The 23916-nt window shown below is 36.9% G+C and overlaps 1 protein-coding gene across 5 annotated transcripts in view; it reads right to left on the reverse strand.

Moving 5' to 3' along the window:
• Positions 1-525: 525 nt before the first annotated feature.
• NR1H4 (nuclear receptor subfamily 1 group H member 4) overlaps positions 526-23916 on the reverse strand; it is a 65851-nt gene continuing 42460 nt past the window's right edge. For 2 of the 5 annotated variants that reach the window (XM_063075471.1, XM_063075469.1), the window contains exons 3-9: positions 22695-22835; positions 20626-20759; positions 19114-19212; positions 18680-18779; positions 15202-15348; positions 2299-2412; positions 526-764 (exon numbers count right to left, since the gene is read on the reverse strand). In XM_063075471.1, coding sequence (XP_062931541.1) covers positions 526-764; positions 2299-2412; positions 15202-15348; positions 18680-18779; positions 19114-19212; positions 20626-20759; positions 22695-22835 — 974 coding nt within the window. Of the gene's footprint in view, positions 765-2298; positions 2413-15201; positions 15349-18679; positions 18780-19113; positions 19213-20625; positions 20760-22682; positions 22836-23916 lie in introns of all 5 variants that reach the window. The other 3 variants (XM_063075470.1, XM_063075468.1, XM_063075472.1) reach the window with 2 other exon arrangements.

Raw genomic sequence — 23916 nt, forward strand, 5'->3', positions numbered from 1 at the left:
GAATATGCTAACTTTCCTGATTTGATCATCACATATTGTACACAAATACGGATAGTCGACTCTGTACCCCATAAATATGTACAATCATGTTTCAATTTTTTAAAAAAGGAGAAGAAATAAGGTATATTTGTCAATTTTTTTCCCCAAAGAAAAGCCTGTTGGCATTATGTTTGGTTTATTGTCAAAACTGAACACAACACTTTAATAAAATATATGCAGTACAGTAAATGAAGAGAAAAATGAGATTTCCCTAACTCAACAGATAGAATTGAAATAACGATCAATTCAGTTAGACAAATGGCATGCCAATGACAGTGTAGGATTCCCCGAAGCTTCGTAAAATGCACCGTAGAGAAAGTAATTCTATCTAGCCTGGTATTTACAATTGTGGAAGTTGTATAATTGCTACATAAATATTCATCGAGATTCTTGAGTGAAACCAGGTACAAATGAAATAAAAGAAGTTATACATCGGATATCTAGTACGAGGAAAAAAGGAGCTAGACCCTTCCCCTGTGATGTTCCTCACTGCACATCCCAGATTTCACAGAGAAGTGGGGTAAACTTGTGGTCATTCACTCTCCAGGACATCAGCATCTCAGCATGATGATGATTGAATGTCCGCAACTCAGTCAGGCGGCCCAGGAGACAGGCAAAGTGTTGAGGGTTTTCAGGCTGATAAATCTTACACAACTTTTGTAGCAAATCAAGCAGTGGTTCCTGAAGCTTCTCCACGGCCTCTCTATCTTTGATGTATTGTCTGTCTGTTTCGAAGTTTAAAATAAAATGACAAAATAAAAGAGAGGAAAAGCATGAATTTGGCATAAGTACGGCAATGTTTACTGTTTTGAAGTGTGAGTTTACAAATGTTGTATGTTTAAAATGTACAAAATAAGTGTTCAACTTGATAGATTTTTACACACACAAATATATCCCTGTGTAATCACAACTAGATCAAGATACAGAACATGTAATGATCCCCAGAAGCCTCCCTCAATTCCCCTTCCCATCAAAACCCCTAAAGGTAACCCATCTGGTGGACATAAACATCCTTTCTGGTGGAATTGCTGGGTATATACATGCACAACATTAGTAGATTCTGATGAACAGTTTTCTTTTTTTAATCATAATTTTTTATACTAAAATAAAGTAACAACTAGCTTCTGCCTCAATAGCATGTATAAAAATGGTTTAAAGCTAACATTGTAATCACGCTTTACAAACTAGGAACATGACATCACTCCCAAATTATTAAAGTAATCCAAAAATATAGACAAACCTTATGAACAGAGGTACTCATTTTAACATTGTTTAAAACACACACAAAAAATTGGAAACATTCTGAATATACAAATATATGCTAAAGAATAAGTAGATGATTGCACATCCATACAATGGAATGTCATGCACACATTATAACAAACTTTTACCAATGTAATTATTTAATGATTTGGGAAAAGACTTTTGAAGAACTTTAAACTTTGAAAAAGAGACACAGGGAACACTTGTTCTATTTTATGGAATGATGTGTTATCTGACTCTAGAATTGCACATAAAGCCAATTTTGATCTTTAAAAAAGAGAGAGACAATATGTTCTATATTATGTTAAAAAGTGAGAAATTTCACTTAGGTCCCTGCTCAAATGTCAGCCACTTAGAAAAACCTTCCCTGACCACTAATTAAATACCATTCTCAAAGAAAAAAAAAGGAAAAGAAAGAAAATAAAAATAAAGAAAAAAATAAAATAAAATACCATTCTCCTGCTACTTTTCCCCCTTATATTGTCATTATATTTTTTGTAACATTTACCACCTCCTGAAAAATTATTTTTATTTGTTTTTTCATTTATCATCTTTCTCACTACTAGAATGTAAGCTTCATGGGAGCTGTATCCTGTTGTATCCCCAATGTCTAGAACCACGTTCAGTACACAGTAGGTGTTCAATATGAATTTATTGAATGAAGGAGTGTGTTTAGAAAAAAGACTGAGAAGTACACTGACATATTAACTATGGTTCAATTTGAATGGCAACGTTATAAGCCATTTTACTTTTTCTTTATGTTTCTGTGTTTCAGATTTTTGTTTTTCTCTTTCTTTCTTTTTAAATAATTACTATATTTATCATTACACAATGAAATCACTTTTTGTGGCCTTTACCAATTTTCTCACCAGCCCCCCTGTTTCTCCCCCCTTCCCACCTCTTATGACCTCAGTTCAGATCTTCTTTAATAAACATTATATTATTACACTGAGAGAAAAAAATGGCATAAAAATTAAAATGTAACATTGAAATTACCTGGAGAGAGGATAACAATTGCTGTAAGCAGAGCATACTCTTCTTGAGTCATTTTCAATTCTCCAACACTTTTATAAAAACTAAACATAGGTGTTATATATTCATCAGAGATACCTATGGGTAAAAGTTGAAAAATTACAGTCATAATAAAATTTTTGTGTGACTGAAAAACGTAAAACTAGAAACACTTTATACATACACACACGTTAATATTTACGTCTATATGTGCAGGTTCAAATAATTACTGTATATTATAAGTCCCGGCCAAAGGCAGGACATTGCAAAGAGGACCAGGTAACAAAATCCTCAAAATATAGCCTAATTAATGATTTGTACATCTTTGATTTTAGCAGTGACTTTGTTTCAGTCACTACTGTCTGACAATAAATGGTAATGCCCTTGAATGGCCAAAAGAACCTCAGAACTTTACCATTTTCTAGATGGGGTTTAGTTAATCTTTTTTAATATTTCTACCTGTAATCAAGGCAGAGATAGCATCTTAAACAACTAACAAAAAATAGTTGTTCTTCAGTCCAGAAGTATAAACAGCTCCATTTAATCAACTGGCCAGGGTTCTTACCAAAGAGTTCTGATCTCTCTTTTTGGTTCTGAAGTACCAAATCTATTTATCCATTGCCTACTAGGCATTGGTATCTGGCTGCTCTCTTCAAACTCAATATGTCCACAATCAAAGACACCACATACAGAAGTAAAATCCTCCATCGTCCTCCACGTCCACTCTTTTCTCCTCGTACCCATTCTCAGCGACTGGCATCCTCGCTCAGCCAGCTGCCCAGGCCTGACAACTGAGATTCAGGTGCCCGTCCTGTGGGTTCTCCCTGCTTTCTCTCACTCGATGCTCCCTCTCTCTCCACCGCACCTGACATTGACCTGGGTTAAGCTCTCAACTCTTTTCACCTTGATGACTGCAGTTGCCTCCTCACTGGTCTTCCTGTCTGCAGTTTGGTCTCCTTCAATCCTTCCTCTATCTAGATTCCAGAATAACCTTTCCAAAAGTCAAATAACACACTTTATCCCTACTTCTTACAAACCTTCAAAAACTCTCCATGGCTCTTGGTATACAGTCTGAATTGTTTTCCTTTTTACATAGGAACCGCTGCAAGCTATCCTTTGCCTGCCTCACCATCCATGATAATAATGGTAGGAGTTCATAACTACTGAGTACTTGTTATGCAATAGGCACTGTTCTAAGCACTTCTTATCCTATAATTCTATTTCATCTTTCTCACACCCCATGAGGCACATTCAGAGAGGTTATATAACTTGCCCAGGAATCAGGACTCAAGTCAAAGCTGGCAGGCTCCACGGTCCTGATTGTTAGCTACAACTAAGCGTCAGTACCCTTCTATCACGCAGCCTTTCCTCCAGCCACATCAGCCACTTGCAGTTCCCTCAACAATTCACTTTGCCCAGTGTTCGTACACGTTTTTCTCTCTCCTGCTCCTTTGTCTAGCTTACTCCCCTTCATAATTTAAGACTTCTTTATATCACTTCCTCCACTCATTCAACAAATAGTTTGGTGCCTGCTCTGTGCATGGCTCCATTCTAGAAGAGCCTTTGGCTGGGGAATCATGGAAACAGAAAAAAAAAATAAAATAAAAGACTGTGGTGTGATTTATGGATGAATTAAGATGAGGATGAGTTTCCCAGGATTGATCCAGATGAGAATAGACTGCTCTATTTCTTCTCAAACCAGATCTAGGGTCAAAGAACTCTGGCTGGACTGAACCAGAATAAAATTTGATCCCAGATGCTAAAGAGTACAATCATCATCTAATGATACAGTTCACAGAAAGCGAATTTATCAGAAAGTCTAAATCCCCACCTTTACAAGAGTCTAAAAAAGAATCTTCCCGAATTGAATCCTTGGCCTTTCCCTCTTTAGTCAAAATACCGCGCTCTTCTCCCCTTTGACTTTTTATTCTTTAATTGACCCCAGTTGGCTCTATTAACAACAATGTCTCTGTTGAGCAATTTGGGGATTACATCATGTGGAAGCTTGCCCTACATTCTGCTCTTACAGATTGAACTGAATACCCATGACCAAACTAGATGCAACTTAAAATGCAGGGGATTGGAGTATGTGAGCCTGAGAATACCAGTCCTGGTTTCCAGTGAATAAAAGGGTTAAAAGGTTGTGCTCTGAGTTTGAAATCCGACTCCACGACTCGATCTTGGGCACATTACTTAAACTCTTTAAGACTTAGTTTTCTCATCTGTGAAATGTGAATTATATGATAACAGTATTACATAAGATAATATGTAGAGTGTTTAGCACAATGCCTAGCTCATAGTATGCCCTCAATAAATGTTAGAGCAAATAATTATAATAGCTATTATTATTATTATTTGAGAGAATTGGATCAACATATGAATTCATCTTAATCTCAGCTTATCTTACTCTTAAAGTTGTGCACTTTTGTCTTTACAAACCTATATTAGCTTAAAAAAAAAGCATTCTGCAAATTACTGGGGATGAATACAAACTATCTGCTCAGTGATTTGCATCAGTATTTTTCCAGATATTAAAGCTAAACTCAGGTCTGTATTTTTTTTTTTGGTAAGGTTATTCTTCATCATCTTCAAAAAATGGCAGTCTTTATGCTTTTTTCAGCATTCAAGGTCTATACTCATGAGTGTGGTTACCTAAAATAATAATTCATGACTGTGCTATTACTTTAGATAGTAGATGATGATTTGGAGATAATACTCAATGCAGCTGATTTGAAAATATTCAATTTCTATCTATTGAATCAAAATTCAATTTGATTACCTAATTTCTTATTTCCTTTGTCTTTCTAAATCCCCATTCACCCTCCAAAGATGTTACCTCCCTTAGCTATCTAATCATAGTTGCTAATGTTCGGGGGAAATTAGGTAAAAATGTTTATTATGATTGTTTCATCTTCTGTACGTTGTAAAAGCCAAGAGTGAATATTAGAGAGAATGTAGAAAATATGTAATAGGGGAGTTTTTAAACAAAAAATTTTTTTCCTATGGGATAGATAATGTAAATCTGCTTTTGGAATGAGCGTCAACAATCAGAATTAACCATGCCAACATAAATGAAAGGGGTGTTTCGAGTGTTTGTGAACCAGCAATTTCTAACATAAAAAAAAAAAAATGTAAGAATAACATCATCCTGCAGGGGACAGCCTTTTCCTGTTTCCTGCTTACTCCTCCTTCCTGGAGACTTGCTTAAAATTTGCTTCATTTTTGCTGTTATCACCAATCAGCTGAGTTTTGGACACAAGGGGGAGCTATTTTCCAGCTTAACCAGAAAGACTTCGCCATGGAAAAGTTTGAAGTAAAAAAAATGTTTACTCTTCTGCTTCCCCTTCTTATTTGTTTTCCCCCATCCCTTTTTTAAAAAGTGTGTGATTGATAAATTAATTGTTCAATAATCAGAAATATTCTTTGAGAGAATAACCATTTCACAGAATTAACACTATACTGTGTTAAGTAAATTGTTTTAAACTTAAGTGTCTTTTATTTCGTAAGTAAACCCTACTCTTAATTGGGAACAAAAACAAAGCAGAAGTTTATTTGTGTGTGTGTGCGTGTGTATTATATGTAAGTATGCACATTTCCTGGTATTTTTAATACCTCTATGTTATTTGTTATCATTGACAATCCAAGATAAACTAAGCACCTTGTTAAAAATGATGCTATTTGCTCGAAATCATGTAATTTGAAATTTTTCTAGAAATGACCCCACCCCATAGCATAGAGCTTGAGGTATAAGCCCTGGCATGGCGTACAAGGCTATGTTTCCCTTCTGCCTTCCTTTCAAACTAAGCTCTCACCATCCCAATGGTTTCTCTATGAATTAATGACACCAATACTTCTAGGTTCCTGAAGCTGATTCAATTTGTTGCTACACAGCATATCTACCTTCCCCCATCCCTGCCCCATGGCCATGTACTATGGTGGAGGCAGATTCCAGTTCCAGCCCAAGGTCCAGCCACTGCTGGTCTCATTTCCCACATCAGAGGTTGGTATAGTCGGGGATAGCAATGCAACTCTGACTAATGAGACTAAACGGGAGTCTCGTGGGAAGCTCCTAAGAAAGAATCTATACTCGTGAAGAGACCATCTCTTTTTCCTTTGGCCATTGTTGTGCCTGGATGCAATGCCTGAATGGTTGTGGCCATTACAAGTCCAGGGGGAGAAACAGCCAGAGGGTAAGAATAGCAGAGCAGAAAGATAAGAAGGACCTGTGTTTCTGATGATGCCTTGAGCCCCTGAATGAACCAATTCTGCCGCACCCTTCTTCTGGGTTTCTCGTTTGAGTTAATACATTTCCTTACTTTTTTAGGCCATGTTGAGTTGGATTTTCTGTTACCATCAGCCAAGAGCATCCTAACTGACACCTCCCCTAACAAATGAGATATACTCTGTATGTCTTCATGCTTTTATCCTGAAATATAAGGCAGGATCCTTGTTAGGCTAAGGCACCCCACTCGTCAAGGCCAAGTTCAAATTTTGCTTTCTCTGTAGAGCTTTCCCTGTCACAGTAAAGCAGAATTAGTTGCTTCGTTCTCTATGTTCAGTTCTATTGCACCAATCATAATTTGACTCTCTCCTTCCACTGGAGTGTGAAATACCATATAAATTTTATGAGAGCGGGAAGGAGTTACTGTATCCCCAGTGCCTGGCGTGCTGCTTTGCTCGTAAAGGTGCTCCACAGGTGTTTCTTACTCATCTCTGCATCTCTAGTAACTGGCATCCTGCTGAAGACATGGTAGGACATTAATAAATATTTGTTATATTATGCAGTATTATGTTTTGCTTGTTCTTTGTGACAAAGGTGACATAGTTGTGAGATATGATGGGGGAAGGGGATGACATTAAGACAATGGAAACATTCTTGTGGTGCTAAGAGATTGGACTCTGTCCTCTACTTCAACTGTTGAACTCTACCCAGTGAGTCATCCATGCCATATTCTTGGCCTTGAGTAAAAAGCTGCCAACAAATGAGCAATTCAAAAAAGAACTGCTTTCAATGTAAAATATTTAATTTAAAATATTTAATCAATACTGCTTAGTGGCTGTTCCCAGTGGCTAAAAATTATCTGGCCAAATTAAGTCTCACCAATGCTTAGGAGCTGCCAGAGCTTGAAGTGTCAAGTTCCAGATTCATCTCAACAAAATTCACCAATACTTGTATATCTAATATGTGCCAGGCACTGTGAGAGTGCTGGGAATACAGAGCCCTCAAGCGGTTAACAGATTAATGGAAGAGGCAGATACATGAATAAATACACAATGTTCAAAACCAAGCAAGTACAAAGGGCTTGGAGATTGAGCTGAGAACAATGGATTCTGCCCAGAGGCAATAAAAATATCAACTCTTGTAGTCCTTTAATATTTCCTCTTAATTGGAAGATTTCTTCCTATAATTTGAGCCCCAAATTTGTCCATGCTGAAATTATCATGTGACCACTCTGAAAAGCAAAATTAGAGGTGTTAAAAATTCTAATCTTCAGCAGTTATCTTTCTTATAAATATTGTGTCATTTTTTTCTCGATTATTCATTTACTTTTTCACAAAATGTGCAATATAGGTTTTAAAAGATGTAGAAAACATTTTTGCATTAGATAAACATCTTAAAGTATAAGGTGAGACTACAAAACAGTGTAACAGGTTTTCCTCTGTAACTTGTAAACTGAATTAGAAGGCAATTCCCAGAATTCCAGAAATGTTGTGGTGACATTATCATTTTAATTTACAATCAAGATAAAATGCATTCAACCAGGAGTCACAAGGTCTGGGTTCTAGTTGTCATCTTGCATGGTGTGATCTTGAATTCATGTCTTTCAACTTCTAGATATCAGAAGCCCCATCACAGAATGAAAGGAGTTATATCGTGTCATTGAATATCCTTTCCAGCTCTGTTATTCTGTAATGCCATGAAATCAGAATAACATGTGCTAGGCTGTTTGGGGTCAGGGATTTTAGAAGCAGTATTCAAAGTATCATACTTTTAAAATTTCTACTTTTTTGAGTATTATTCCTATCTAAATATACATATGTTTTTATCCCATGTTTTTTGTGCATTTAAATATATATTCCTATTTAATAGCGTCTTCATCATTAGCTGTAAAAAAGTGTCTCAAGGATGTATTTTTCATTTCTTGCTTTTATTTATTGATTTATTTATTTATTTGGCTTCCTTTTTTAATTTCTCCAAGATCTCTTCTGGAGTTGCAGAGGCCAAGAGCTTCATCACGTTTTCAAGAGATTTAACACCCTTATTCAAAACCACATCACTCTTCCCAAGTTCTAAGACCTTGGAAAGATACCAACAGAGCTCTCTGTGTCAGCCTCTTTCAGATGGAGGTGCCTCAATAGCTACATTTATGGCTCCAGCTGTCAAATCTGTTTCAGCATTTTGTCTCGAGCCAGGTTTGGCAGGGATGGCTATGATGACACAACCTTTAGGATCAACTGCCAGAGGACCTAAGGAAGGAAATGTTCTCTCGGGTTCCTTGCTCTGACTTTCACCCTTGTTCCGAGTGGAGGTTCAAGTGCCCAGTCCTGCCCTGGGCTTCCTCGGCCTGCAGCCAAGTTGCAGCATCCCTGCTTGGGGAGGCCTGTCGTTTGTTTCTTTACACTTCCAACCCTTCTTTCCAAGACAGTATCTGGACCGATGGATAATCAGCTTACATCTGCTTCTTTGGAAAATTTAGTTCTTATCATTGTTTTCATTTTATACAAGTTGCAAAGGCTAAAGCAGTGAAATCATATATATTTAAATAACAGAAAAATAAGCACGTATACTTTACTAACATACAATATATGAGTACTTTAGTCTGATACTACTTAACTAGCCACAACTTCACTCTAATAAGAGTATCTCTTTTCTCTGACCTCATTGTTTCTATTCATTTTAACATTTACTTAAAAGTGATTTTAAATAACTAGCTGCTGCTTGTACTTTATTTCTCAACCAAAGGGTAGGAACCATGTTTTACCGGGTCTTTATAGTCCCTCCTAGCCAGTAGTTGGGTGAATATTAGACCCCTGGCGAGTGACAGGTGCAGCAGATAAAAAGTGTGCTGGGCTTTGCATTAGAACACCTGTGTTCATTTCCTGGCACTCTGCTGATTAGCTGTGTGACCTTGGGCAGGTCATCTAGCTCTATAAGCCCATTTCCCCATCTATAAAATAGGAGTGTAACACTCACCTATAGGGGCCGTTGGAAGTACTAAGAAGATGCATGCAAAAACAAATTGTTGCAAAATCATGAGAAATGTGGTCATCCTGATAAATACTTACTGAATTGAATATTTCATTTATGTCTCTTGTGGGGGCCACAAAAGGCCAAGGAACACTATAAATTTCAGGGGTTATTTATATTTGAAATGAACAGAGAAATTTGCTTTGGTCTGTGAGAGGTTATTTCTAATTTCCTTAATGTTAAAATGTAAACTCAGTGTTAACAAGCCTATTTCAGTTATATCGTATTTTGGATATCATGATTATTCCTATTTTTATTAAAAATTCCAGCTTTAAAATCTAGTTTGCATTATAATACTACATTAGGAATAAAATCATTGATGCACTAGAATTTGTGGAAACAACCACAGGTTGTGTCAGATATATGTTCTGAAGCCTCAGTTAGCATAAATGAACACTGTAACTCATTAAGTAAAGTATCTCAGGAGATGGTATCTTTGTGTTTGTAATTGTGATTTAATAATAGCACACAAAAGAGTATAAATTTGAAGGACAAGAAATTTCACATTATATTCTTTAAAGAGTTCTGTAGGCATAAACAGGGTAACTTTGCAATGTTATGTTACTCTATAATTAAATGTACAATAGAAATAAGAATGTGTTATATTAGCATAAGAATAAAAAGTTATTCTGAAAGTTCATCTTGCAAGATCAGGTTTTTATATGGTGTGCAGAAGAGACAATGTTCTGAAAATCCACTGGAAGAAGCAAATTCATAAATATTAATAAATGGAAGCATCATTTTAGATAAAATATAAAGCAGCATGTGAGTTTGGATGGCGTTTATTGTCATAATATGTGGTTCATATTTGGGGAAAGTATTTTATTATGAACTAGAGACATGCATATTTATCTATACAGATTGTATTCTAGAAAACTTCATTCTTGAACTTTTCTGAAACTTGAAGAATCACCAGTTCTGAAACTTAGGAAATTACAAGCAAGGTTTTCTTTTGTTTTCTTTGTTTTGATTATATACATTTTAATAATCTGTAAGACCCTCATCATTTCTCACCTAATTATTCCATTAGTCTCTTTACAGGAGTCCCTGCTTTTTGTCTTGAGGTGTGATGAAAAAAGTTAAGTTTTTGCCAATAGAATGTCAGTAGAAGTCACGTGTACTACTTCTGGATCATTCCCTTATGGGGAGGATGTGCCATTCTTTTTTCCCCCTTTGCCTGCGCACTGTCTGGAATCTGAATGTACCAGAAGGGTAGAGAACCACTTTGGACCATAATGATGACGTCAGCACTATCCGCATGGATGAGCAACAACCCAGGACACTGTGAAGCCACCCTATCAGCCCGGTTCTCCTTATGCCCAAACTATTACAAGATAGGAATAAACTTCTACCTTGTTTGTGCCCCCCCCCCGCCTTTTTTTTAGTCTCTGTTATAGCAGCCAAGCCTCTAACTTAAATCATACATGACACTCAATTGTGATTATTATTTTCCTATCTACTTTCCCAAGAAGACAAAGTCCTTGAGGTATGTGACTTTATCTTACTTATTTTTGTATCTCCGTTGTACCTGGCTCATAGCAATATTCAATAAAAGTTTGTTGAAAAAAAAATAAGTAAACAGATAAACAAATACAAGTCCCAGAGGAAATGATCTTTCACTGTTACTGGATGGTTCAAATTTGAAAGAGTCAAATAGAAATGACAGGATTTTAAACTGACTCAGGGCTCATCAAGGGAGAAGAGGGGGCTAATGAGCCAACAACCTGAGAAATGCAGCGTGTTCTTAAAATCTACCTTTTCTCAACAAGGTCATCTCTTGAGATTGAGGGGTGAGAGATGTTGGAAGTTTGAAGACAAGATGAGAGATGATTTCCCATAAGAATAAGACTAAATAGAGAAGAGGGATAAGTGGGTAGTACTGAAGTCGACTTGCAGTGCACGATCATCAAATTAGGGTACGCCAGTCATACTGTTTCAGTTCTCAGGTTCAAGCCCAGAGTGAGTGGAGAGTTGTATTCAGTCAGGGAAGGGGTTTTCTTAGGTGAGAAAAAGACAAGTAGTTGAGAATATCCAGTGAATGATTCAAGGGAGTGATCGTATCGATGGATTATGAATCCTAAGCCAAGTACTGAGGGAAGTGATGTCAGGGAAAAAATAGAATCAATGGATAGAGGGCTAGTGGATGGAAGTTCAATGAATGGAGGTTATATTGGACCAAAGAATCTTTGGAGTCAGTGTACTAGAAGGGGGTGAGCTGGAAAGTTAGAGGGTAATGTCAGAGGGCAGGAATACGTGGGACTGAGATTTTGGAGGAGGGAAGTATTGGTATTCACAGGGTCCAGGTCTGGTGTAAGATGCATAACAGCTATCTCAAAGTGTTGTGAAGAACAAATGAGATATTTTTGCGTTGGCCATGGAAATGCTCCACTCAGATCTCCCTTTAAGAGAGCCTGAAGTAGGGAGCATAGCTGACTGACAGCCTCCAGCTGCTGCCCTGTGAATGCTGAAGACATACTTATGCCAGTCTTCTCCCAACCAGTGACTGAGCATAGTGGATGTGTTAGTGCTGGTCCATTCGATGGGCCACTCAGACCTGGTCCCTCTCCACTGACCTAGCTTAGACTTTCTCAAGACTGTGCTGTGCTCTGAGGCTCTTCATACCCAATCCTTCATTCCTGCTCTTTTTTCACAGGTGTCAGATCAGCATGGTGGCAGAAATTGTACTCTTTTTAAAATTAAAATAATAAATAAACTAAATAAACTGTAAAATACTCATCTTTAAGGAAGAAGAGAGAAGAGCTTCCTTACCCAAACTGTCTTTTTCCTTTTCTTACATTCAAATGCAAAAATGGTATCTGTCCTCAACACTAATTACCAAAGGTAAGGTCTGGAAAAAACACTTTGTTGGTTAGTTGTCAGTCTGGGATACAAATAACTGATATTCAGGGAAAGAACCACTAGAAAATAGGTAAATGAACCAGACTCATGGCTGCAGATAAACCTTCATTCATTCATCCATTCCACAGATTTCTGTGGAACACCCACTGCAAGCCAGGCATGTGCTAGGTGCTGTGATAAAATACTGATTCAAAAACAGGCAGACCCTGCCTCACGAAGTTTTTAATATCAAAATCCAGGCAAGACTGCAGAACAAGTACTAAATTTACACACGATTTCAAAGAGATCAAATTGCTTATGGGATCTATTTCAATAACTTTTTAAAAAATGGGACGTATAGCTAATAAGTGTTGGAATCTAAATTCAAGGCAGATTCTACAGTCAGTATTCTTAATCACCACTCTTGCTGAATAAAACAAACACGTTAAGTAGAGTAGGATCCTTTGAGAGTTAAAGAGCTCTGTCCATAAAAAGAATAATATTTTGTTACACAAGCCATCATCCCTTTTTATTTTATTAGTTTTTTAAAAATTAGATTTGACACATAGATTTTCTTAAAGAGAGCACTGCCATGGTCTATGGAAGCCAGAACCAAATAAATGACTAAATTCAGCTGGGGAGGCTTTGTCCATCACAGACTGAGGTCATGACAATTTTCTGCATAAAGAGAGAACCACCCAAGTATATTTACTAACCTAAAACAATTAAATTCATACAAGTGAAAATTCGGCTTAGGTCCTTCAACTCTTTCTTAAGTTAAACGGTCAGTTACTAATTGCAGCTTTAAAATTAGGATACTTAAGTAGCTGGCCGAGTGACTGGCAATATCACTAACCAGAAAAAAATGAATCATTTAAGAGAAGAAAAGCAGGAAGACTTGTAGAATGGAATGGTGTGAGCCTTGGAGATTAATTCAGCCCTTCTCCCTTGGTCTAGGCACACACACACACACGCACACAAGAAATTAAGACCCAGAAAAGATAGGTGATAATATCTATGCAGAACCAGAATCCACATTTCTTGACAACATGTCTTTCAAAGGTGAAACACTGACCCAGTATACTCCTATCTCCCAGATCCTTTCTGTCCTCTCCTTTTTTCCTGGCAGTGGGACTCACATCCCGGAAACCTCTTGCTTCCAATAGGTGTCTCCCATCCTGGCCTATCCTAAGTGCTTGATTTTGATGTCTCTCCCTCCTTTGTTCAAAAATCTTCAATGTGCCCTCATTACTTAGAAAATAACAAAATCTTTAGCCCAGTGTTCAAAGCCCTCCATCTGGTTCTGACATTTCTTTTCATTTCCCCTTAATGTGGTCCAATCAGTTCAACTACTCACTCTCCTTTGTGTGCATGCCCCGAGCTTCCTTGACTCTCTCCGTTTGCTCCTGCTGGTCCTTCTCTCCTGCACCTCCACCCTGGGTACCCAAATCTCATCCAAGACCCAGCTCAAATGCCAACAAAACCTTTCCAGAGCCCTCCCAACAAGGCGTCACCTCTCTCTCAGTTCTTCTCTTTCATATTTTATTATGATTAGGTACCGTTCATCTCTTCCCACTAGACTGTAAGCTTCTTAAGGGAGGGAACATGCTTGATTTCTCTCTTTGATGCCACCATAGTACCTTGCCCTCAAATATTTGTTAAATTAGTAAATCAATGAATGTATTAAGAATAATGCATCTTTTAAAAGTGCATGTTTTTAAAATCTATCAGTGATGCTAACTATACTTTTAGTTTTTAACTAGGAGGAAAAGGCATAATTAATGTGGGAAGACTGCTTTTAAAAATGTTTCAGTTTTTAAATTATTTTACTTAAATCACAAATGCAGAACTGCCTGAAAACTTCTCTTCCAGTCTCTATTCTAAAATATTGGTTTTAAAAGTCTTTAAACTTGATTCAGTCCATCACAGAATACTAACACTTTAGAAAGAAAAGATCTTGAGAAGTCATCTTATTTCATTCATTCCCCCCTCCTAGCCCATATATGAAATCTCTCAGGAAAATAAAAACATATTATATTTTAAGAATCTCCTAAGATAAATTGCACATAATTCCTGGCAATTCATCCCAATGTCTCTTGAACTTCTAGGTCACAGTATTACTCTAAGTTAAACTGAGTTATTTGTGCTATTATTTCATTTTGTCTCTTGCAAGGTAGTACAGTATAGTGGTTAAGACACATAGCTTCTGAAGTTAGACTTCCTGTCAGCTTTGGAAAAGTTATTTAACCTCTCTATCTCAGTTTCCTCATCTATAAAAATGAGAACAGAAGTAGTTCTTATTTCATAGGATGATTGCAGGATTTGATGAAATCATATATAAAGTATTAGAACACTGTCTGAAACCTAGCAAGCAATGCATAAATATTGCTATTGTAATTTCTTCTTTTATTTTGGTAGGGATGGATAATAGCTAGTTACCCAGTCGTTCATACCTGAAGGTTGAATAAATGAATCTTTTTCCGGATTGAATAATCCCAGATCCTTTGTGCTATTTTTTCAAATCAGACTAATTTCCCAATCTTTTTAAAAGTCTTCCTTTAACCCTTCATCTTAGTGCAGTAAAGAGAGTACTTTTGGTATTTTGCTATTACAACAGAGATTTTTGAAACAAGCCTCTAAAAGTCCCATGTATTTAGCAAAAATCTTTTTAGAGACATTCTCCATGCCAGGCACAATGTGAATACAATGTTACATAAGACACACAAGAGCCCTGCCTTCATGGGGTGTACCAATTTTTACTTGCAGAAGTGAACTCTTTTACCATTAACCAAATCACTTACCACATTTTCGAATTCTTTCTTCCAATAGGTCAGCATGTCCAGCTGGAAGTTTCTTATTGAAAATCTCAGCTGAACGGAGGAACATAGCTTCAACTGCAGACCCTTTCAGCAGAGCAATCTGATCTTCATGGTCCAAAGTCTGAAATCCTGGGTAAAGATGATAACCAAATCAGTATCACAGAAGTGTATAGGTATAACAGTATTTTATCATCACTATTGATAAAACATTTCTATAAAGTGATTCTGTAATTGTTGTACAATTGGGTGGCCAAGTTGAGTCAATAAGTATCTATTATAATCCCCCAAATAGAAACTAACTTCTATCTTTGTTGAGTAGGATTGAATAAGCAGGTTAGGCAAAAGGAGATGTTAAGTCCATACCAAATACATATATTATGGCAGAGACAGACTGACTCAGATGAAGCAACCCTCAAAAACTGGAGGCAAGCAGACTCTTTGAGCCATTATCTTAGTCATACGTGGAGTTATGGGATCAACTCTGCAGAAAAGAAGAATCCACAAGCGAGAAAAAAAAACTTTATGTGCTCCCAGAATATTTGGCTGACTCATGAGGGCTGACTCATGAGTCTTTAGTCAATCTAGAGAATGGGTAGCATTCCCCACCACCACCCAAAAAACAATCAATGTCATGTGGAGGCAACTGCTCTGAACTCAGGACTGCACCATGCCGAGTGGGGGAAACCAGAGAAATGTGGAATTAATTGCCAACCTGAAGGACTATAAAACTGTCTGAAAAATCCCAAGTTTTTATCCAGGCTTATGTGGTACAGCCCCCAACAGCCTCACTAACTTCATTTCTTACTTGTCCTTCCCCTCCCTCCTTGTGCTCCAGCCACACTGACCCCCTGGCTCTGCTGTGAATACACAGGCCTGCATGAATGTTCTTCCCAGATATCCCCACTCCAGCACTGCAATCAGTCTCTGCTCCAAGGTTACCCTAACTAAAATAGTACTCCCCAGCACTCACTAGTTCCTATCTGCTCCATTTCTGTCCATAGAACTTATTATTACCTGACATGTATTTTAGATTTATTTGCTTATTTGTTAATTGTCTGCCACCTCTACTCAAGTGTAAACTTCTTGGGCACAGAGTCTTACTCTGTTTTGTCTATTTATGTATCCCTAGTGCTTTATTTGAAATATTTATTGAATAATTAAGTGACTGAATGAATAGGAAACAAAACACAAGCTTGTGTGCTTGCTGGTACACATAAGCGCACACACACACACACACACACACACACACGAATAGGGCTAAATAATGCCATCAGGGTGTAAGTGGCTTAGGAAAGGATTAAATAGCAGTGGGAGTTTAGAGAAGAAAGCTATGCTAGGGATTAAGAGTCACTATCCTAGAGAATCTAAGAGCCCCTCTGAGGGCAGGAGACATGCCTTATTCTCCTCCAGGTCTCCAGCACCCTGGACAGTGCCTGACACAAGATATGTTCTATGAACTACTGAATGGAATGACTCAACTCAGTTTTCACAAAATACCCTTTAAGTAGTGATATTATATCACTGTTATTACTATTTTTAATAATGTTTTAATTTTTATAATTATTGTTAAATAAAATATTTTCCTTCTCAAGGTTTTTGTTTTTTTTGGTTTTTTGCCTTTTATTTCCTTCTGTATTTTAAATTTTTTCATTCTGCTTTCCTCATTGAACGCACATTAATTGTACTCTTTCCTTCAGGAACTAGGCTACGTACTGGGAATGAAGAGATGTTAAGATATTGTCATTGCTATCAGATAATCTGCCTTCCTATGAATAAAATTTTGTCTTCAATTATTTTTTGGTTTGAGACCAACTGACCACATGAGCTAAAAAATCTTTCATGTATATATAACCAAATATACATAACCAAAACCACTATATTTCTCCCTTTCCCAATTCTCCCCCCACATTTTTTACTTTTGTGTAATCTTGTTTTTGATCAAGATTGCCTTCAGCTTAATTAGCATGTAATGAATTAAGTTCTTCTTTCATTACTAATAACGAAATGAGAGTACATTAATGTTTCAGTGATAGCAAGAACTTTCTTCCCACATTTATGAGTTTTATGTAGGCTTATGTCTATCTGTGACATATTTAATAAAGTAGTAGCATAATACTCTCAAAAAGAAGGCAAATTAACATGCCTAATTAAAATCCTATGTCAGAAGTTACCTTCTGGAATTTAATATTACAATGTTATGCTACCATACAAAGTTTTTAATATACTCTTCTAGACCATGGGATTCTAGTGCTAATATTTTTTAAAAACACTGAAAAAACTTAAACCTATTGGCTTAGATAGCATCGATAATGTGGCAGAAAGAATTTGAGTCCGGGAGCTAAGCCTCCTGTATTGTCACCATCAGAATGACACATACGACTCTCCCTCACCTAACACATACGACTGTTCATAAATCCCTATCAGTCTTTGAATCTCTCTTCATTTTGTTTCTTCTTCCCTCTCCCATGGCTGTATTGCTCTATTTCAAGCCCTCCTGCCTGGTCTCGTGTAGTAGCTTACTAACTGATCCTCCCTGCCTCCAGCTCTTCCCTTCATATCCATCTTATACGAACCTGATAAAGCCATATCTCTATAGCAAAACTTTCATCGTTTCCCTCTCTAAAAAAACAAAGGCCACTAAAATCTCATTATCATCCAGGGGACAAGAAGTAAATTTCTTAGTTATGCACTTGTCCATCTGGTACCAACTTACCTTACTGTCTAACCAAGAAGCCCACCACAGACATTGTGCTGCAGGCACACTGAATTTTCTTTCCCATCTCTAATAATTCTATTTCTCTTCATGTCTCCTTACCTTTTCACAAGGTGATATCTCAACTTGGAATGTCTCTTCTCCTCCATGTCAATTAGAAAACTCCTTTTACTTTCAGCCCAATTCAAATATGATCCTCTCTAAAGCCTCCCTGTTTTTCCCAGATGTAATTTGCTACTAATTTCTTTCCATTCAAACAGCACTTTGTATGTCTGTCTACCTATCTATATTTTATTGGCGGCCTTTAACCACTCTCCTTAAAGGTAATAGCTAGGCACTTAGTATGGAGTACTATTAAAAACTGCTTATTGAATAAATAGATGGATGAATGACAACTTTGCAAAGTCTCAACTTTTTATCTCTTGATTTGGAAGAATTATTATAAATGATTTTAAATATCCTTTGTGGCTCTAATATTTCATGTCTATAGTAGTTAATAGACATGATTAAATCAGATGTGAGATGACTCCCATTTTGCAATGAACAGACCTGCCTCTCTCAATGTCACAAGAATGCTGTACAGTGTAGCAGAGAAATAACTACATGTAAAAATACCTGGTAATAGTAATACTGATAACAGGAATGTTTCAAGAATGGAACGGAACACTAGATGTAAGTGGTTAATATAATCTGTGGCACATATTTAAATGCTCAATAAATGTTTGCTTTTATTATTTAAAAAAATACCTGGCAGTTTTTTTGTGAATTCTACAAGAATTTGTACATGACTAGTAGCCATTTCCGTTAAAATGAGAAAATTTTCTTCTGCACTGAATTCTTCTTTCAACTAAATTAAGAAAAAAGCAAATGATTAATAAGTAGATAAGGAAATAATAAATCAATATAAAAGCATTAGGCTGTAAGACAGATTTATATAATAAAATTTAAAGACTCAACTCACATTTCTCAGATCTTTGGAGACCAATTACTATTACCAAGGTAGATGTGAGATTTCTTACTCTTTAATTGTTAATGCTGCCACAAGTTTAAATGTATAACTTAAATTCTCAGCTCTAATTATTTCAAATTCACATACTTATGTACAAATTCCACCTCCAAGATAGTAAAAACTCCAGAAAATATTAACTTTAAGCCCATGTATTTTCAGATATTATACGTACAATTTTATTTGTTATTTCCTGAGGCATCCTCTGTTTGCTATATGAATCCATAATATAATGCAGAAGATTCTGTTGATCTGGGGTGAGTTCAGTTTTCTCCTACACTGGCAAGAAAATAAAAGGCGTTAGGGAAGGTGGGTATAAGGCATTCTTCCTATATGTGCATATTCATCTGGAGAGAACTCTTAGCCGAATGAGCTCTAATATAGTGTGTAATTGCTTTCTCTGGGTCTTGGACAAGCCATATCACATTTCACTAAATTTGTTCCAAGTTGCTCATTTTCCTGTCTGTAAAATAGGGACAACAAAATATTCCTTGCATGTATTTCTTTGGAATAAATAATAGTATGGGTATGAAGCCTATTGAGTCCATTCATATAAAAGGTCACTGAAAAGTTCAAGTTTTAATCATAACTAAGGAAATGTTTCTGCATATAGAACGGAGGATCCATCTAAAAGTATTAACGTAGAGAAAGAGTTCTCAAACTCACCCATGGACCAAATCCACCTGGTTTGATAAAAAAATTTTATTGGAACACAGCCACCCTCCTTTGTTTATGTATTGTCTATGCTGCTTTTGTGCTAAAATAGCAGAGTTGAGTAGTTGTGACAGAGGACATGTGGCCAAAGCCTAAAATATCTGGCCCTTTACAGAAAAACATTTGCTGACCCCTGAAACAGAGTTAGTAATCTGGACAATTCAGACCCCAAACATCTCTTTCTCCCATAAGGGGTGTCTTTTGGAGAGTGTGAATAATTGTGTTAACTCTTTGCTATCTTACACCAAAGTGTTACATTAGTACACCTTGGCATCATGGAAAAATAATACTTTTCTATAAAATTATCTTTTTTTCTGAAATGAAATCAAAATAATGGATTCAAAAAACTGAAGGTGGATGAAGTTTTCTTTGTCAATAGTGTAATAAATATTGAGAAAGGTGTGGCTTATTGGTTTTTCAGCTAATGGCAAATTAAAATTCCTCCAAATGTCCTGTGCGTTATCACGGTGTGTTTGTCTAATCATCCTCAGTGCTGTTCCCTTACTTTGTTCCTAAGTGGCTCAAAGAATTTCTTGAGAAATTTGGTCCACAGATATGTATTCACCTTGGTTTACCCATCAATAAGGACTAATTCACAGCTTTTATTGAGTCAAATCCTTCCCAGTCTGAGCCTCCCTTCTCAATAACAGGAAAGAAATGGTCATCAAAACTCAATTGGAAAAATCCATCTTGTACATCAAATCACTCCCACTGGCAACCACTAAGCAGTAGGAGTGGAATGGAAGCAGGGAAAAGGAAAACATTCACTTTTCACTTTATACACCGCTGTTATTTTAATGTTTACACTGAAGTGCATAATTACTCTCTTGATTAAAAAGAAAAGAAGAAATCTATTTTACTGCATGATTGGAATGGAGATTCTGCCATGGCTGTGGCTCTAATTTGAAAGCCCCCCAGCCAGATAGAAGCTCAGCACATGCTGGCTCTGGCGGACACCACTGCATATTATTACCCTGCATGACTTAGTTGTCGAGGTCACTTGCCGCAAGTCACGTCCTTCGCTGTCTTCATTAGTGGTCTGGTCTGCATGCTGCTTCACATTTTTTCTCAGTCGTTTAGATTTACACTGAATTTCAGTCAACAAGCCTGAAAACATAATCGTAGAGACTTCACCAATCACAGAAAATACTGTTGGGTGCATGGTCAGGAAGCAGCCGACGTGTAGTCAACTCAGAAGATCTATGCAATTTGGCACAGAACTAATTCTAGCCCTTTTGACATTTTACAAAGAAAAGGCCAAGATTTAAGACTAGACCTTGAACAGGATATTTAACCTTTGTTTCCTCATTTTTAAAATGAGAATAATATCTACCTCATAGAGTTTTGTGTAGATTAAATACAATCAGATGGTTTTCTAAAAATGTGCTTTATGTAAAGAATTTGTGATACTAAAACATTGTACAAATGCAAGGTATTCAGGCAATAAAAAGGTGAATGACATTCTCCCTATTCCTGGTCTAGAGGACCTTGAAAGCTGATGTTTCAAAGCATAGCATTAATACTATTTTCATCCATGTTTACATAGTACACCATGAGAAGTATATTCAGTTTCATATATAAAACACACATAATTAAACTTGTTGAGAAAAACAAATGTTGACCACCTTTAGGGAAAAGTTTCAAATCAGAACTGTACAAATTATTGAGGATATAGTTAGAGAGAAAAATAACCCAAGGTGACTGAAATTTCTTTCAAATGATCGTACAATATCATGACTGATTTACACTTTAACAGGGCTCTAAAAAATAAGGTCGAACAATCTTCTCTAGTCCCACTTCACATCCTTATTCTTCTCTCATTGTTAATGAAACAAAGTTCTGGGAATTTCTTTATACAGGAAATTTATTTTATAGAATCATGGAAGATCTGCATCTGTCACTTGATGAGTTTGTTTTCATAAATAATATTATAGACTCTTATAGGTGGGCTCATGTAAAGCGCCCTCTGAGCTGCAGCTGGAACAAGTTCATGTTTAAGTGATGAGCAACCTGATTCACCCAGTATCAAAGTGTTTCCATTGCAGGATTGGATTCCAGCAGCAGCCCCTACCGCAGGCTCTTATTTCATGTATGTTAAAATGAGACTGTGATCGGCCACTATAAAACTTTCATCCACCCAGAGCTAGGTTATTTACTCAGACCTATTTTTTCCCTTCCTGCATGCATTATTTCTCTGGGTCCTTCCCAGTTGCCTGTAGAGTCTGGGAACAATAGAACTGGAGTCACCTTCTGAAGGCTTTTATTTCATGTGGCATTCCCTCCCTGAACGTTATCATCCCCTTGGTGACATTTGTTTGTCTATTTGTATTTTGAGGAGGAACAGAACATATCTCAGAATCTGAGTGGCCTGTAGAATTTGCAGAATGAAAAATTAATTATGTTATATACTAGCATGCATTACAATTTTTGATGAAGATTACAGTTCCTCACAAAGCCAACAGTTAATACAATGTCTCTATCAGATCGAAAGACAAAATTATATTAAAACTCGGAGTAGTTAATTTCCGGTGTAAACCTATTCAAATGGGCTCAAAGCTGCACTAAGAAAAGATGGATTCTTAAAATGACCTGGTTTCAAACTCTATTTAGACAGTTCAGAGGCAGTTATACCTCATAAGGCATCCTTATTTTTTTCTACAACTATAAATTTTTATGTTACTTAAGCTATAAATAAGACATATATTAAAATTAAATTTGGAGGAAACATTTAGACTGTCATTCTTTGTAACTCGTTAAAGCATGTTATTTTAACTATGTAAATGTCACTTCTGTTCACATATAATTCGTTGCAACAAAGAGCAACAAAAAACCAGCTGATTCTTGCAAGTGAAGAAAATGTTCTTTAGCTGACAGTTTGGACAATTTCAGTAGTTCATTACCCTTTTCAGGAAATTAGATGGCTTAGTAGAGTCCTACTTTAATATGTGAAGTACCATTCTCGTGATGTATTACCTGACATCTGCCTCCTTAAGAGATTTTTAGCGGAATTTAATTGCTTGAAGTGAATACCTGTATACATACATTCAGCCAACATTCCCATCTCTTTGCACTTCCTTAGTCGACACTCCTGGCATTTTCTTCGCATGTACATATCCATCACACAGTTGCCCCCATTTTTACACTTGTACACGGCGTTTTTGGTAATGCTTCTCCTGAAGAAACCTGTGGAAGAAACACTGAAAAGTGTAAAAAGGCTCCTGACAATTTATCAGAAAAACACATTTGGATTGAAAGATGCCAGAACATTTTCTCAACCACTGGAGAGCACCCAGGTGATCCTTGAGTATACCTGTGCCAATGGGTACTTTCAATTACACAGTGTCATCAAGAATGCTGCGATTTTTAATTTATCTCTCAAAAATAAAGACAAGTTTGAATTATAGCCTCTGAAGAAAAATCTTTGTTTTTAAAGATAAATTACTTTTATATATCTTTACTGGAGAACAATTCTGTGGCAGTGAACACTAGGTGCCGGTGGTGTGAAAGCAAACAATTCATTCCTGCCCTCTTCGAGTTTGGAGGCTGGCTGAGGACAAAGACATGCAAACAACTAAACAAGTGAAATTAAGTGTTGCATGGTTCTGCCAGGAGGCTGGGCTGGGCAGACAAGACACAGAGACAGGTTAATTTTGGATGAAGAGGTCAGGATAGGATTTGCACTGAGCTAAGTCTTGGCAAGTGAGTTGCTATTTACCAGGCGTTAAGGGAGAAAGTCACATTCAGGGTTTCAATTCAGTACTTAATATGCCAGCCTGGTGTAATAATAAAAATGCCAGCCTTGATTTAAAAGCAAACATCTCCCCTGAGAAGGTGTAGTGCAGCTGTGGCCTGTAACAGGGAAGATGCCTAGAGTCTGGAAACGGATGTGACTGGCTTCCTCTCTGTTTCTCTTTTTCCCACTTTCCCTCTCTACTCTTTCTCCTCCATCTGACTAACCACAGATTCTGACACTTCCAGAGGCAAGAGGGCAGAGTTGAAAAGGGGAAAAAAATCACAGGAGGCAAGGGAAAATATGCCTGGAAAGTGCTTACTTGCCTGGTGCTGTCATAAGCTGGCTTGTGCTTAGCAAGTTTTCAATGTGAGTCTTTCTTCCATGGGATGTGGGTCTTTAGAGAACTCCTCTCTGCACTGGGATACTGTCATCTGCACTTCCTTGATGAGAAGTGCATGCATCTCTATTCTAGCCCAAGGCTTGAATCCCCTTCTTCAGTATCTAGCAACATGGCAATTCACTCCAAACTTT

This window comes from Cynocephalus volans, chromosome 12 (genome assembly GCF_027409185.1).
Source record: "Cynocephalus volans isolate mCynVol1 chromosome 12, mCynVol1.pri, whole genome shotgun sequence".
Classification (NCBI taxonomy): domain Eukaryota; kingdom Metazoa; phylum Chordata; class Mammalia; order Dermoptera; family Cynocephalidae; genus Cynocephalus; species Cynocephalus volans.